The 17,244-nt window shown below is 41.6% G+C and overlaps 1 protein-coding gene across 2 annotated transcripts in view; it reads left to right on the top strand.

The window, feature by feature from the left end:
• The window catches only part of LOC143935841 (zinc finger protein 281-like), a 46,857-nt gene extending 41,657 nt beyond the window's left edge, over nt 1-5,200 (top strand). For both annotated transcript variants that reach the window (XM_077459964.1, XM_077459965.1), the window contains one exon: nt 2,492-5,200. In XM_077459964.1, the coding sequence (XP_077316090.1) occupies nt 2,492-4,477 (1,986 nt within the window). In that variant the 3' untranslated portion in view covers nt 4,478-5,200. The remainder of the gene's footprint in view (nt 1-2,491) is intronic.
• Nucleotides 5,201-17,244: the final 12,044 nt, after the last annotated feature.

Consider the following 17,244-nt stretch of genomic DNA (forward strand, 5'->3'; position numbering starts at 1 on the left):
CACTATATACTTAATTCTTGTATCCACAGCACCACTCTGGTGATACGATCCCCAATCTTCCTTAGAGAATGATTAAACCCTTACTGTCTGTATAAGGTAACATTTCCCTTCGGATCCTGTACCAAAGACACTGCAAGTCCTTAGGGAAAAACAAAAGTGAAGGGAAATATCCTCTTAGACAGTTGTTCTGCAACAGGTGTCCCCAGGGCTACAGAGAGCAAATAAATGGTCTAACCAAAACTGGAAAAAAGGTTCGATCTAGAGATACTTTTTAAAGAGGTACCTGGCTTTTCATTTCATCAAACATCTTTCTATAAAAAATATATGTGCATTTAAGCCAAACTATACTCGCCTCCAGGTCCAGTGATGTGGCATCCCCAAGCTCCCCTCCCGACCGCTGGCATCTTCGGACGGCCAGCTTCTGGGTCTCAGTTGCCGGACACTTTTATTGGCTGGGCGGGGATGACATCACGCCTATGCATCTGTGTGAGTTCATTGCTGAATTTGTACAGTGAGCTACACTAGCCCTGCTTACTGTATAAGGTGGACAGGCAGGTCAATAACTTTAATGCTTTTCGGCCCTTTGCGGGCGATATTAACCCCTTCATCGGCCACTAGTGGGGGTTAAGTGTCCCGCCGGTGATGGAAGAGCGCCACTAAAACTATGGTAATGCTCCTCTACAAATGGAGGCGCTGTGCCACCAACACCCCCCAGCCCCAGTGTGAAAGTGCCTGTAAGGTGTACATTTCATATTTATTTTTATCACAAATGCGGTCTAAAAACTGTATTAATCAGATTTTAATGTATTTAAAGGTCATTTATTAAATATTTTGACTTGGGTTTATACTAGCAGGTTTTTCATGCTCCAACTTCTGGTACATCACGGGAACTCCATTGTAAAAATCTATTGCTCCTTAAAGAGGGATTTCACTGTGAAAAAAATTATTAAAAGCCAGCAGCTACAAATACTGCAGCTGCTGACTTTTAATAAATGGACACTCACCTGTCCCAGGATCCAGCGATGTCGGCAGCCGAGGCCAATCGATCTCTCGGCTGCTGCCGCCGTCATTCTAGGCGAGGGAATCGGGAAGTGAAGCGTTGTGGCTTCACTTCCCGGTTCCCTACTGCGCATGTGTGAGTCAAGCAGCGCAATAGGAATTGTCCGCTGATGGGAGTCTATGCCCGGAAGTGGGTGCAAATACCTGTCTTAGACAGGTATCTGCACCCCCTCCCCCTGAAAGGTGCCAATTGTGACACCAGAGGGGGGGGGGGGGGTTCCGATGAGTGGAAATTCCACTTTAGGGTGGAACCCCGCTTTAAAGTGTTACTAAAACTAAAATGTTTTTTTTACCTTAATGCATTGTTTGCATTAAGGTAAAAAACATTGTTTCCCTGTGCCGCCCTCTGCGTCAAAAGTGAGAGAGGAGAGAAGAGATAAGCGCTGTATCTTTTTTTCCCCCCTTTCCTCTTTACACAGCATTCAAGCAGCAGGAGCCAAACCTGCAGTATACATTGGTATGGGATTTCCATTTTGTTTATATAATGGACATTTTTTATCAAGTGCATTCAGTTGTTGATTTCTGAGTGGCTTTGGTAGGTGTTTTAAACTGCCGTAGAAGATCTTGCTAAAGGCTCGTTCGTACACACTATGAAAATCGGGCAAACATTTTCACCCAGAGAATTTTCTGACCATATTCGTATAGTGTGTACATCACTTTCGACAACCGATTCAGAATTTTCGTACGAAAATTCCCGAAGGGACAAACGTCAACGTTTTTCTCGTATTGGAACAGAACGAACCATTTGTGTTTTTAATGTGTACCGTTTTCGTTCCATTTTCGTACAAGAAAAATCAGAAAGACTGCACATGATCAGAAACCTTAAACGTCAAAAAAGCATTTGTCTTGTCGAATATTTGTAAGACTTTTCGTATGACTTTTGTTTCATCGGTTCTGAGTTGTTTATAGTGTGTACCCTACTTTAGAAGACATAGCCGAAACTGTCATGTTTAGTTGCCAGCCAGAAAGAGATTGTATTCTTCGCCCATAGCACCAGGAAAATAGTCCAAATCTATAGTTAATGCACACATCAGACCAGATGAGAAATCTGGGGAGACACTGCAAACTTTCGTGGTAACTAAGTTCTCCATCAGGATTGCTGTAAACCCTGCTTTGAAATGGCAAAAGAAATTTTTTTAAACAAAAACCTTTGATCTCTTATAATATTGCAATGATTTCAGCCAACTGTTTTGCAGATTTTTTTTTTTTCTTTTTCTTTCTCTATTTTTTTTGATTGAATTAATTTTTTATGGCTTTTAAGTTATAAACATGTAAGGAATATTATGAATTCAATATTTATATACCTGCATTTGTTCATGTTTGCTTTTTGTTAAAAGGTGTATTGTTTCCATCATATTTCTCAGTGAAAGATTTTTGAATATTTTTATTTTTTCGTCTCTCTAATTTACTTTTGCCATTTGTCTTTTGACAGTACTTTTCAAGAACAGATAGGTTGTTGAAGCACAAAAGGACATGTGGTGAATCTATAAACAAAGGACCCTTGGATCCTGGGTCATCAAACCCAAGTATGGATCATTTATCTGGTAACTTTGATTTATCTCAGGGAAGTTCAAATTTTTCTGGTCGAAAAAAAGCAAAGTCCAGAAATGGTTCCTCACACAAGGACCTTAAACCAGGCAGCAAGATGAGCGAGGCACACCTGGCTGCTGGCATTGACATTCAGACTTATGGAGTCAACGTTCCAAATGTGTCTTCCGGTAATGGCCCATCCAACACCGGTTTGGATGATCTGGACACCAAGGTGCCAAAATTGGTGTTTAAAAAGGCGGGCCGGAAGCCAGCAGAAAAGAATGACCTCTCCATGGGTTCCCAATCAGCAAACCTGGCCATGCATAAACTTTCAGATAAGACAAATGGTCCTCTTGATATGGTGAGCACTACAAACGTAGACACCATGAATCTTCTTCACACATCAGGTAACAAAGTTTCTCACAGTAGCAATTATGACGATGCAATGCAGTTCCTGAAGAAAAGAAGATATCTACAGTCCACTGGCAGCAACAATGCCTATGCTGTGAATGTAGGGCATATGGGGACCCAACAGTCTGTCATTCAGTCTGCAGTTTCCAGTGTTATGGAAGGGGACAGCCCACTAACTCTTATTGATTCCCATGCCTTGAATGTTGAAATAAAGAACTGCCATGACAAATCCGTCATTCCTGATGAGGTGCTTCAGAGTATCTTGGATCACTACACTCATAAATCAGTTGGGCACCCTGATGTGACATTCAGCATAGGCGAACAACACGAACTACAAACGGCAAGCGAGAATGATTTGGTCCAGGAGGAAAACGTCTGCTCAGATTCTCAGTCTACACCAATTGATAAGGCCAGTATGTTTCAGGAGTATTCAAAGTACCTTCAGCAAGCTTTGGAAAGAACAAGCCATACAACGTCATTCCCTTTGGGTCCAAGTTTACAGTTTGTTAGCCTCGCTTCATCTCTACCGAGCCCTTCTCTCTTTCCTGACAAACATATATACACTACATCTTCTCTTGATTGTGGCTTTAGCCAGTCTGTCACATCAGTATTGCCGTCCACTCTGCAAAAGTCCAACTTTGGCATGGTGGTAGGCCCCCAGGCTGGCTTTTCCTTATCGCTGGAGGCAGCGCAGCAGATGGCGCAGCAACAGCAGATGACGTCGCAACAGCAGATGTCGGCGCAGCAGCAGCAGATGACATCACAACAGCAGATGTCGGCGCAGCAGCAGCAGATGACATCACAACAGCAGATGTCAGCGCAGCAGCAGCAGCAGATGACATCACAACAGCAGATGTCGGCGCAGCAGCAGATGACATCACAACAGCAGATGTCGGCGCAGCAGCAGCAGCAGATGACATCACAACAGCAGCAGCAGATGACGTCACAACAGCAGATGTCGGCACAGCAGCAGATGACGTCACAACAGCAGCAGCAGATGTCGGCACAGCAGCAGCAGATGACGTCGCAGCAGCAGATGACGTCACAACAACAGATGTCGACGCAGCAGCAGCTAACTCCATCACAAGAGTTAGCTGATCAAATCGAATCGCAGAAACAATTGGAGAACTCCAGCTACCAGATCTCATCTCAGGAATTGAATGGGCAGAAAGATCCACAAAAGAGCCTGAATGCATCTTCAGGCTTCCACCTCCAACCTCAGGATTTGGCCCGTTCCTTAGAACAGCGGAAAGACATCAGGCCGCAGACATGCCAGATTGAGAACTTTGCACAAGCGTTTGGTTCATTTAAATCTGGCAACAGGGTGCCAATTTCATATAACACTAGCACTGATGGAGTGGATCACAGGTTGAGGACTTCAACTCCAGAATTCTCAGGGTACACAACTTTGCTATCTGATGTAAGTGAAGCGGGTAGCACACGAGTAAAGACTTCAAATAGTCAAAGTTTCAGGTGAGGATTTAAGTTGCCCCCCAACTTTTTGAGGTCTTTTAAAACATGGTGTATTTTTTTTTTTGGATAACACTGCCATCAAAATGTTTCTACACAATCGTTAATAAGAATTATGTAATCTATGCCCTGTCAATGCAATTTTTTTTTCTTTTTACTCTAAAGTGTTGTGGTAGTTCAGATTGTACCTAATTTTTAAACTGAAATTAGTTAGTTGGGGGGGGGAGGGTGCGGGAACAGGGTAGCCAAACATAATTTTGGGAGATCACTGCTCAGCAGTCAGTTTGATTTCTTGATTACAAAATCCCGAAGGACAAAACAGAGATGCCCATTGTAACAATTTCTGAAAATACAGTTAACTGATTTAAAAAAAAATAAAGAATTTTGGACTCAGGAATGAAATTTTGAGCTGAAGGCACATAAGTATATGAAGATTTACTTTTTAAACCATGACATTTAGTGTGTCATTCGTCCCAGCGACATATTGTCTTCAAAGTAGGTCACGTCTGTAGCCTGTATTCCGTCATATATTTAATATTCTTGGCAATAGCTTTAAATTAACAAACTTAAAATTTACTATCAAGATTTTTGACAAATTTATGTATGTACAGTGTTCTAATTTTTTTTTTTTTCCTTTTTGATATACCTCATTTTTACTGTTCATGCAGCATTCAGGAACATGTATTTTGCAATATCTTTCAAAAATAATAAAAAGAAAGTTGTGTTCAAATGATTTTATAGGGGTGTGTAGACAGCAGTGCCGTTGACTGGTATACGTGCCGTTTTTCTGTTGTAAAATTCTATTGCCTGTATATGTAAAGAAAAAGCGTATTATTGGCTCAGTCGTATAGCAATGATCATACATGTACACCTTTCTAAGGATGGATTCTTCAAAGTGTAAACAAAGTTAAATGAGCCCCAGTGGTTGGCAAATTCCCAAGAAAGTAATGCTAAGATTTAATTAAAAAAAAGTATCACTAGTTATTACTGTAGTATGCTATCCTAATTGGGCTCGGTCCCAATTTTATTATGGGGTCTTGTATTCAGACCTTCTCACCCCCCATATTTAGTGTTAAATTTCCTTCAAAGTCATCACTGCATCTACTGTACAGTGATCCAGGAAAAAATTGTGGCTGTTGGGGGGGGGGGGGGGGGGGGTGTTATTTGTGGCCAACAGGTTTTGGGTTTGTGTTGATTTGCACCTATTTGGCATCAGTTTGAGGAGCTTCTGAGATCATTCACAACTGAGTAACTGTTGCATTTTGACCTGTGGTTGGTCTACTTTTAAGCGTGTTTTAGTTTCCTGTAGACTTGTATGGGAATACTAAATGTGTCGGATATAAACAAAAGCCCTTGGACACATGTCCTTAGTAATTTTTCTGCACTAATTGCAAGGCAGTAAGAAGTGTATTTATTTTGATGCTGACCCATGAAACCTGACAGGTGTATTTTCTGAAATGGTTGGCCATTGAGCAATCTCTACAAGGAACAGAACTAGGTACACACTGAATGCATGGATGTTTAGGTCTGCATGCATAACTCCTAAGGATTCGTTCAGATGGTGCTGGCGGGGCTGCTGTTAGAAGCCACAGGGTACCATACAGCCAACCTGACAGGTTATGCTTCAGTTATGAATGATCGGTACCGATCACTCATGTTCATTCAGGAAAGGAAGAGGCTTGTAAATATATTTACTGGACCCCCCCACTCTCCATCCTTAAAGAGGAATTACACTGCATCTGAGCGCCACAAACCAAAAGGGCTATTCATTTTCAATATCCAAAGCAAACACACCTATCCACCCATGTGTCCATGCTTTTATTTTGCTGAGAATTCATTTTTGAAAAGAATCCCCCCCCCCCCAACATTTCTGGCTGTGGCCATCTTGCGTGAAGACAGATGATTCATGTAGCATTTACTTCCTGGAATCCATCTGCCCATAGCGCATTCATGCACACAGGAGGGTGTGCTTAGCTGAGAAAACCTTTCCTTCTCTCTTAACCTCCAGAAGACTACTGGAATTTATGACTTTATTTGCCTAGGCATCGAATCCAGGAAGTAACTAAAGAAATGTAATAATAAAAAGTTTAAAACGAGTAGATATAATATACCTTCCTATTTATTTACTAATGATACTATCAAAAGTATTAAAAATAGTCCATGTTTGAGAACGTGAAGTTCCATTTGAAGGATCCTATTATGTGCTTACAGCTGCCGACAAGGAGGGGAAGCCGGAAGCATCTCAGGGGTCCTGGACAGCAGGGGGAAACGTATGGTTTACAGGTAGGGCTCTCTGCAGCAGCTAAAAACTGGAGGGAAGGCATGGAGAAGTGGCCAGCTTTCAGCTGTTGCAGAGAGATCCATACAGGGGGATCGGTTCTAGTAATTTCCCCTTTGCTGTTTCAATTGCCTTCCCTGCCCACATCAGATTCACCCTGCTGGCCTGGGCCCTGTATAGGGGGACCAGTGGTGTGTGCATGCAGCCTATGGAGGAGGATGCAGCGGCTGTGTGAACACTGTGTATGTCAAAATTGACAGCTGTGCAGGAGCGTCTGTCACCTCTGAACGAAACTGAAAATATTACTGACACTCCTTTTGAAGCCTCATACTGAATATAACACAAGTTCGAAAGAAGCCTGGCTCTGTGCCGATCCACTGGCTTCAACTCTTTAGTCACAGACCAGGTGCAAGTATGCAGACTAGTAGCTGACATCTTCTGCCTCCTTATTGCATGCATGTACTGGAGTAGCTACTTAAAGTATTGAAGCCAGTGACTTCAGAACAGTTAGTGCTAGTTAAGGTTTTCTTTATAAGACAATGCCCTAGAAAGCAGGATAATTATATAAAGGACCACTGAAAATAATTTACTGTACAATGGTGTCAAAAATGCTCTAACACCTGACTCGGGAAATGTTTTAGCAGGCCGAGCTGCAAGGTGGTGAGATTTTTTGGGCGATTCGTTTTCAGACTACTGGCACTAACTTGAACAGAAATGTTTAATTGACAACTTTTATTAACAAAAGTGTTCGCTGTTCAAGATTATATTTTAGCTGGTCTTCATATAATTGTCTAATGCTCGAAACTGAATAGAGCTGCCTTTTAAGTCTTATTTGGATGAAATTATTCTTTGAGGTGTGATGTTAAGGTGACCAATCCGTTTTCCCTGTTGTGTAGCACTGAAATCCTGTTTTTGTTGATTTATACCAGTGATGTGACATAACTAAAATTTTGCTGCCTGATGGGTCTTATAAAGGCAAGTGAAGCTTGTATGAATGCAGCTGTTCCCCCCTATGCAGCTTTGATGTCTTTTAAATGCTTTGTTCTGTGTATTGTCTGTAGTTCAGCGTTTGTTTTTTTTTATGTGTGGAGAGCAAAAACCTTTTATAGGGCTATTTTCCTGGCTGCTTTCAAAAAAAGTTGAGAAAGCAACTTGGCACACAGTTAGCTGTTGGCCTCAGGACCATAATTTTATATAAAAAGAGATAAGGGAATGAATCTAAAACAAAAGAGAAATCCTATACATGAGTTAGGTGTTACAGTGCCTAGCAGTGTCAGGGCTTTGTGCCGGTCATCACTGAACTTGTGTCCTGTTCAGGCTAGCTGACTCGCCAAGGATGTGCTCTGAACCTGGGTTCGCACTGCCTGTTGCTTCAAAGTCACGCAACTTTGAAGCCGGACCCCAGCGCGAATTCGGCATGACTTACATGCGACTTCTTTAACAGAAGTCAATGCAAGTCATACTAAACCTAGTGCCAGAACCTTTTTTGAAGTCCGAGCGACTCAAATTGCACCGATTTTAGAATGGTTCCATTGCAGTGAATTGGGTCCAACTTCTAATGTGACAAGTGCTCCAAAGCCCAAACGCCTGTCGCATTGGTGTGAACCGGGCCTTACTGTGCAGGAGATTTGAAGGATGGAGGAGCTTACCAGAGTGTTTCTGAGAGGGCCGTACTTTTTCATTTGCATCATCCATTTTTGTTTTGTGGTATTGACTGTTAGCGGGGTCAACTTCTTCTTACCCTAAAATTGCCAAAAGCATCAAACAGCAGGCTGTGTTTGGCTACGTGTCAAATGTCAAAATTGTCTGTCCCACAGTCTGATCCATACCGTTTTTTTTTTTTTTTTTTAAATAATGCCATAGCGCTTTGGTTTAAGTTATGTTTTTAATTGCATCCCTTACTTTACTGGCTATAGCTTACGAATGGGTAGACATCTTTTGTGGCCTTCTATTTAAATAGCACCCTCATTTTTGTGTCCATGTCACAGCAAAAACCAAAAGAGGGGAGGACAGGCACTGGCCAATAATTCTTGGGCTCTTTCCACGTCTCCAGTGAGATTTCCTTCTGTTGCCTTCCACAGTGTGGCCAATCCAGATGAAAAAGTCAAGCCTTTTGTTCCCTCGCCAAAACGAAATGCATAAATTGAGAACCCTTTTGACAAGGTTTTTTACATAATGGTGTTTGCACGTGGTATGAGCCACCAACTCCGATGTCTAAAGTCCAGTACACACTGCTTGTTTTTTTTTTTTTTCCTCCATTCATCCCAGCGGGCTGAACGAAGAAGGTGACAGCTCAGGTCGGTGCCGCTGGAACAGTCTGATGTTAGTACAACAATCGTCCCCGCTGTTCTATTGTTTTCGGACAGGTGGGAACATCCCCTGTTAGGCCCCCCCCCCCCAAAGAACACTCCGATCGGCGCATTGGCTGAGTGTGCTGATCGGGTGCCAGTTGGCAGACATTTTTTGGTCATGACAATTTGACAGAAGCCGTCGGTGCAGTACACAGGGGCCGAATGTCGGCCGGTTTCTATTGGACAGGCCGATGCCGCCCAACATTTGGCCCCTGTGTGCCAGGATAAGTCCAGAATTAGAAAGCCAACTTTTTTTTTTCTAAACTGATCAGTTGATTCTGTATGCACGGTCATTAGAGTAACTTTTTTTTAGTTTAGCTGGCCCATCACTTTAAAGTGTTCCCGTGTCCTCCCAAAGTACTGGCTTTTTAAATCTGTCAATGGACCTTCTACTCAACCACCCACCAATGGGCCAGCTCCTTAAGCAAGTCATAGACTGTTCGAATCCTGGGCAGTACAGCAGGAACAGGCCGAGATTTGAACCATGTATGGGGTGGCTGAATGTTGCCTAAGTTGATCGATCAACTTTGGTACAGCCAATCTGCCGGATTTAGCCAGCTTAGATGATTTGCTAAATTGCATTTTTTTTTTTTTTTTTGTAATAGAGCAGCACAGTGATCAAACAAACGTTTTTCTGGAATAAATAGTAGCTTTTTGATAATCAGACTGAATCGCATGCAGAATATCTGACAGCATCTGATTGTGCTTTGAAATGTGTAAGTTCAGGGATAATGACAGCATAGATTCTTAACGGGAATTGTGAAACATACTTGCCAGAGTGGTCTCTGATTTAGATCTCAACTAATCCCCGATTTCATAGCAATTGCCGACATCTGTATAGATGGAACTAACACAAAACCTGATTAGAACGGTTATCGAAACTCTACTACATAATCACTCCGAGTTAAATTTAAAGCTGGCTATACATGGATCAAAATTCAGCAGGGACTGCCTAAATTTACATATATCTACCGATCAACTTCTCTACAACCACACGGTCAGGTTTTTCCCAATGGATCAGAGCCGCTTGCTATAGCTAGTAGCACTGATTGGTGTAGTCTGGCGGGCGGGGAAGTCTCCCCATTGTCGGAGTAGAATAACAAACCCATCCACACACTCAATGTATATGTGAAACAGGTCAATCTTTTTGTACAACTCACTGGTTAAAAAAAAAAGGTGTGGGCTGTTTTAATGTTCAAGCTTGCTGCTCCAGAATTAGTTTACAGTTTGAGATGGAGAATAGCAGCCTACATCAGTGGCTTCCTAATCCATAATTTTCTTTAAGGCCGCGTACACACGCGGGGACTGTTCGCCCAACTTTGTCTGCTGAACAGTGTTTGGGCGGACAGTCCGCTCGTGTGTGGGCTTTCAGCGGACAGTTTCAGCGGACAGTTGGACGGACAAGGTTTTTCGGAAATTCCGTAAAACTGTCTGCTGAAACCTTGTTTCAGCGAACAGTCCGCTCGTGTGTAGGCTTGTTCGTCAAACAAAGTTGCGCACATGCTCAGAAAGGATTTTCACGCCGAAAGCTATAATGCAGTGTATAGGACGTCGTATTTTTCGTCCCGTCGTACGTGCCGTTCACGTCATCGCGCACCGTTTCAGCAAACTGTTCGTCCGTCGTGTGTGGCCATGTCCGTCCATGCTAAGTTTGAGCGGACTGTTTGCCGAAACTGTTGGACGGACAAAGTTGGGCGAACAGTCCGCGCGTGTGTACGCGGCCTTAGGCTTAATTCACATGTGCCCATGTGTTCATGAAATGCAGGTTCTTGCTGGCAGAGCTAACAGAAGATCTTGTGTAAAATACCCTCCTAAAGTAGGTACAGTTCTTCTAATGGCTTATCTGTGTGCATTACTCACGTTTATGCACGCACATGTCTAAAATCTACACATCTGTGTCCTACTTTAAAACAAAAAAAGTGTACGCAGCTAAACACAGCCCATGTTTTCACATTTTTCTAAGTCACAGCTGTGTGGAATCCTTAATTGCTATTTATACATGTAATCTGTAAATTGTATGCATCTAAACATGACTTTTAGATGCCCATGTGAATGAGATCAGTCCCTTAGTGTCATGCAGCTCTGGATCTCAAAGTCGGATGACAAGTCTTACCCCATGTTTTCCTATGATAGCCATTCATATATATTTGCAAATTAAAGTTGCAGCGACTTCAACCTAGTTCATGCACTACTTTGCTCCAACGTTCATGCAGCTTGAGGACCATAGACTTCAATGTTAACTCTCAAAAGTTGCATGAAAGTCATACCTTAATGTTTTACATGCAACAGTTGTCCATTATCTGTCGAGGCCAAAGTTGCATCCATGTTGCACCCATCCAAAGCCACACGACTTTGGAGTCCCACGAGTGTAAATGGAGCCGTAAATGCATAAAATGTAAAGTCTGGGATATTGTTCTCTCCGTTTATTCAGGCAATTCTGTGTTTCAAAAATAGATATAAATACTGTTGTTGCTTTCTTCCGTAAATGTGAGTTTCAGCCTAGGTCACTAGATGGTGCTGTGTATATAGAAACGATATGATTCGCAACACCAGCTGTGACTCACGAAGGCAGAAAGCTTATTCTGGTAGTCGGTTTGCTGGTGAGTTTATTTGCAAATTGAGGATTTTTTGCAAATCTCAGTTGCTAAAACAAAAACAGTCTATGTGCACGTAAATACAGCATGATGGTGCAGACTTTTATGGATGAATCCATTTATTGTAGATGTCAGGATTGCACATTTGTATGTTTTAATCGATCAAGTACACTTTAATAGGCTTAAACAATAAAGCAAAGTGTAGTGCCCAATAATCTGTCAAGGGTGATCTGTGAATTGAGTTGTGCTATTGGTTAGCGCACTTTTGCAATGTCCTGTAAATGAAGCTTGTATAACCACTGGCTGGCAGTAAAAGTGAAATAAGATGTCAGGTCTTTCAAAACATGTCATTATTGGCTTAATAAATGAAAGCCCCAGTTGAACACCCATTCACTAATAGGTTCTTTGTATTACTCATTACATACCCCTTAACATCATCTCCCTGGCAAGTATGTCACTCCAAGAATGGTATAGTAAAAAAATAAACACCTTGGTGCTAACACGAGACAACAATCTGTGCTCCTCATAAATGTTCAGAAACGCGTTTTTTTTCTGGTGCATTCTCTGGCTTGCAATGCACAGCTTTCTCTGACTTCTTGTCAAGGAGTGTACACTCATGACACCCTTTGTCACCTAATCAAATGCATAATAGGGACTATGTTCATTGCATGCAGTATAATCCAACACTTCTAATATTGGACAGATGTGAGGACACTGTATGGGCAGCCCAAGAAGACACCACAAAGAAGACTTTGCTCTGCCACCTACTGGAAGGGCAGTGCTTAACAGTGGTCTTCCTTTGGAGGTGGAGAGCTGTGTCTTCTCTTGAACTACCCATGTGATGTCCTCCTGTCCTGTTGGGAGCATTAATGCCATAGGGTCAGCGTATCTACCACCTAACAATCCTACAGAAATCAGCAATCAGATGGCCTCTCTTTTAGACCATAAGGTAAGGTAGACATAAGGTGTTAAGGTAACATGCAGTGCGATAGCCCTTGAGTTTTACCACATGTTACCTTAACACACTGTTCTTTGTATGTTGCCATTCCTTTTGAATAGCACCCGAATGCACAAGAAGGATAGGTGCCAAGAGACTAAATAGTACAGCTCTTATTTTAATTTGCTGAATAGTGGGAGTGCATTCAAAATGGTTTACCTTAAAGTAGAAGTTTAGCCTAAAACTCTATCTGACAGCCACATTCTAAGACTAATCTATCTAACCTTGTAAAAAAAATAAAATGTATATATATATATATATATATATATATATATATATATATATATATATATATACCCTTTCTGCAGCTGATCCAGTCCAATCCCACACTGAGCTGTCAGCGGCGGCTTCTGTGTGCAGGAGAGGCAGCTGACAACAGAAGCCCCATAGTAACTCTATTGGTGGCCTTACTTCGCAGGCCTTTGCCAGCCATTGCCACTTCTATTAATCAGCATCCCCCAATGGAGACCAGACCAGATCGGCTTCAGAAAGGGTATGTATAGCAATTTTTTGCTTTACAGAGTTAAATAGATTGGACTTAGAATGTGGCTGCCAGTAGATATAGGCAGAACTTCCACTTTAATGAGTGCACTTATGCACTGCAATGGACTTCAGAGGTCGGAAGTATCCTTAACCAAAAGCTCTGTTCAGTACTAGTAGCATTTTGACTCAATTGCATTTTCAAGAAGCAGCCTTTGCTGTATAAAGAAAAACAAAATTGTATTTTCCCCTTTTCTCTGAGTCTCTTGTCAGCAAAGTTATGAAGCTGATGGCTGCTCCTCAACATATCAGTGGTCTGAGCAAGTAGAGCAGCTGATCTTACATAATTTAATCTGTGTGGTCTCCAGGATATAGTGGGTGGGGGTACAGACCAAGATGACATTGAATTACATGCTGGCTATTGTTTCAGATTTTTTTTAAATTTTTTTTTTTTTTTTTTAATCAAACTCATTAGCCAGATACAATTGCATTTGTGTGGCTTTTATTTTTCTTATTACTGGTCACTGGCCAGAAAGAAAACCCTCCATTGACTTATATTGGTTGCTTTACCTGTTCAGCTCTTTTTATGCATTTTGATGCATTGTGAGAACACATGGACCTAGTTGGTGAGCATGCCGGGTACTGAATGCTGCTAATTCAGAAGCTCAGTCATAGCAAGGAAAGTAGGTCAAAATGTTTTTCTAAGATTTTGAAAGCTCCTCATTTTAAATTATCCTGAAGCCTTGAGATTTTCTTTGAAATGTTAATACCCTTTTAAGTCGCAATTCCCATGTGTGCAGCTTTAAAGAATAAATGCACTTTAAGACCAAATGCGTCCTCTCCCTTTCTTGACCTAACCGAACCCACACTTCACAAGTGCATGGCTTGATCTGGTGGCCAAACCCGCTGGTGATTGTTTACGTTTATTGCTCCAAGCCTCACTGACCTGGGGACTGTCTTGAGGCCAGCGACACCCCTATTGCGTGCCAGGATGTAAACAAACACCTAGAGGCTGCATCCAGCAGATAGCGATAGCTACTCATCTGTAAAGGGGTTGTGGCTTCGTAGAGGTTGGGGCAAAAAAAATTTAGTCTTAAAGTGCATTTATCATTATAAAAGTAGGCTGGAAATAGGAATTCCTTTACTAGATACTGTTACATTTTTGCTTTCGATAGTAGTTATCCAAATTATTTGCCTGATCCTGTAGCTACTTCTGTATGTATTACATATTATGTTGTACCCATCACCTGCCTAAACTGTACACCTTACTTTGGACATCGAATCCACATGAAAGAGTGAATCTCGGTTTTGCTGAACCAGTAACATACAAGGTATTTGTGATGTTCCTGGTTACTATTGAGGCTATATATTGCATTCATACAATTGAGGCCCACAAGTTGTCTGCTCCACACTTTGACTTAAATGCATTGTCCATTTCCAAACGGGTACATAAGAAATCAGTATTAAGGGGAATGTCTGTTTTTGTGGTGTGTGTGTGTGTGTATATATGGGTTGATTGTGCAATAAAACATTTCAGATTTTCTTATCCCCACGCAACAGTATGCACATTTTTAGAAATTGAATTGCTTTTTTTTCCTGTTTCTCTGTAAAATTGCCACGGTGTAAGCCATTTTTTTTTTCTTTTTGCACAGTAATGTCCTTAATGTGGACCTATTTTTAACTATAATTATTTTGAGAATTCATTCTGCATTGGAGTTCAAAGATAGGAAGGGCCAGTGAATGGTTTTATCGGTTGATGTAGTGTTTCATTGGACTTTATCTGTTAGTGGTGCCTGTTACAGTTGAAGTGGTAGGGGGTCATGGATTCAGAAAATGGGATGAGCCAGATGCCAATGTACTGAGATGCTGACCTGATGGGAGATTTAAGCTTCATACAGACTGAAGAATTTTATTTCATGTTAGATTAAAGTAGTACCACTTTTTTATTTTAATCTGAGATGCTGTCGAGGAAACTAGCAGACTACACTGAGAACAAATTTTAACAAGGGCAGTGGGATGTCTTTTCCACTTGAGGTTTCATCTCATCGCACTGGCATCTGTGGACAGCAATGTCTTTATAAATTAACATAACCCCATGGCACTGGGTCTAGTAACAGGCATATCTAATGACTGGAAGCTACGATGGCATGTTTGAAAACAAAATTTGGGTGGCAATTTCTCCTTTTTTTTTTTTTTTTTTTTTTTTTTACTTTTCTCCTCCTTTTGAGTTTTAGTGCTACTGCAGAATGGCAGGTCCACTGTTGGATTGGCTCTAGTAAGTTGAATCAGAAGCAGGCTTTTATGTTTCAGATTTATGGCAAAACCTACTTGATTCCTCAGTTAGGGCTGGTTTACACTAGCGATTGGGAACAATAAAACCTCATGATCAAGCACGCCCCTCCCCCCCCCACTCTCCTCCTTTAGCTACTCGGGCAGCTACTAGGGGGTGTCCTAGCAAGAATTATATCTGCTTTGGCTGGCACTACCATCTGCCAAATGTGACTCCAGTCAAGTGTATGAGGCAACACTGCAAGCGCTCACTGCTGCTCATTTAGGGGGGTAAAAACAGTCGGGATGGGACATATCTCTTCACCACCTGTCAGATGAGGAGGTGTGGCATTGCTTGCCACCATTGTAAACAAGCCCTTTCACATTATCGATTGGGCGGGTGGGTTTCAGTTTTAAATCTGTTAAATAGATTGTAGGCGCATTGAAAGAAAGAAATGTACGAGGGCTTAACATTTTGTTTTTCTTTAAAAGTGGAAAAGTGTGTTTTTCCAGCATGCTGAAGACCGGGACCTTTGTTCTCTGTGGAAAAACGGTGTTCTCTCTGCAGAGGTTCGGACACCCCGAGGAGTAGGTAGTGTGAACTATGCTGATTGGAGATGGCTCTTAATCAGCCAGGGACGTGATCATATTTCTGCAGAGGCCTCTGCTTCCACACACACAGAGCAAAAAATTTTCTCTAGCGCATGCTGGTTAGGGAACAGGCTTTTCTACTCGGGCAGTGGCTGCTTTCTAAAGAAAATTAAATGCCAGGCTTTAACTTTTTTTTTTTTTTTTCCTTTTTATGCACCTGTAATTTACTGTAAGCTCACCTCAGAGAAAAAGGTGAACCAACACTCTACATCTTTCTCGACCTCCCTGCTGCCCTTACCCCCATCAGTGATTAGCTGATTGCAGTGGTCCAGAAATTTGAAAGCTGCTCTTCCCCATCTTTCCTTGCGGATTTCGGAATGGATTTGGTCATAATGACGGCACAAGACCAATTGGATTTGGTCTTAACTAATCCAGAAGCCCTAAGGAAGGATGGGGAAGAAGAGCGGTGAGTTTTAATTCCCCAGGCTGTTTTACCAGCTGCATAGGCAGTGATGACTAATCACCCATGGAGCAGAGCAGAGGGGGGGTGGTTGAGGGTATTGGGAGGAAGTTTTACCTTTGTGGAAAGGTGAATTTGGACTTTAAACTAAAAATTTAGGTATGCTTTTTAAAGGCTTGGGCATGATGTGGACATCACGCTATTGCACTTTCTGGGATAAAAAGCCAGCTTGTGGTTCATTTTGCTTGGGGCCATAAATGACTGAAATGTATGTCTGTTTTGAGCTGAGTTGGCCTTTATTTTTTGCTGCTGCAACAATAATCATTACGTAAGTTGAAAACTATGTAAGGGACAAACTGTTAACTTGGTAACCAGGCTACTTGGTGTCAAACTCAAGTCGGTATCTAGTGTCGAGCTGGGTCTTCGAACTGTTTCACTGACAACTCAAATCTGCTGTGGAAGTGTGTTTTATTTTTTATTTTATTTTTTTTTTTTTTTACCATTGGGAATTCATTTGTATTCCTGAGAACATACTTTAAAAACTTGGAAGTATTATTTACCATGATTATACATTTTCCTGTGCAATTTCATAATGTCCCTTTGTATGTACTGTTAATGGTCTATTTATACACTACAGCAATGCAATGTGTGTTTTAAAATTATCAAGTCACAAGTGTATACGATGTCTGCAATTTATCTCATCGGCCCAGTTTTTTTTTATATATATGGATATAAATAAATAAGAATATATATAT

The sequence above is a fragment of the Lithobates pipiens genome, unplaced genomic scaffold (genome assembly GCF_037356315.1).
Source record: "Lithobates pipiens isolate NorthernLeopardFrog02 unplaced genomic scaffold, aLitPip1_a1.2 Scaffold_28, whole genome shotgun sequence".
Classification (NCBI taxonomy): domain Eukaryota; kingdom Metazoa; phylum Chordata; class Amphibia; order Anura; family Ranidae; genus Lithobates; species Lithobates pipiens.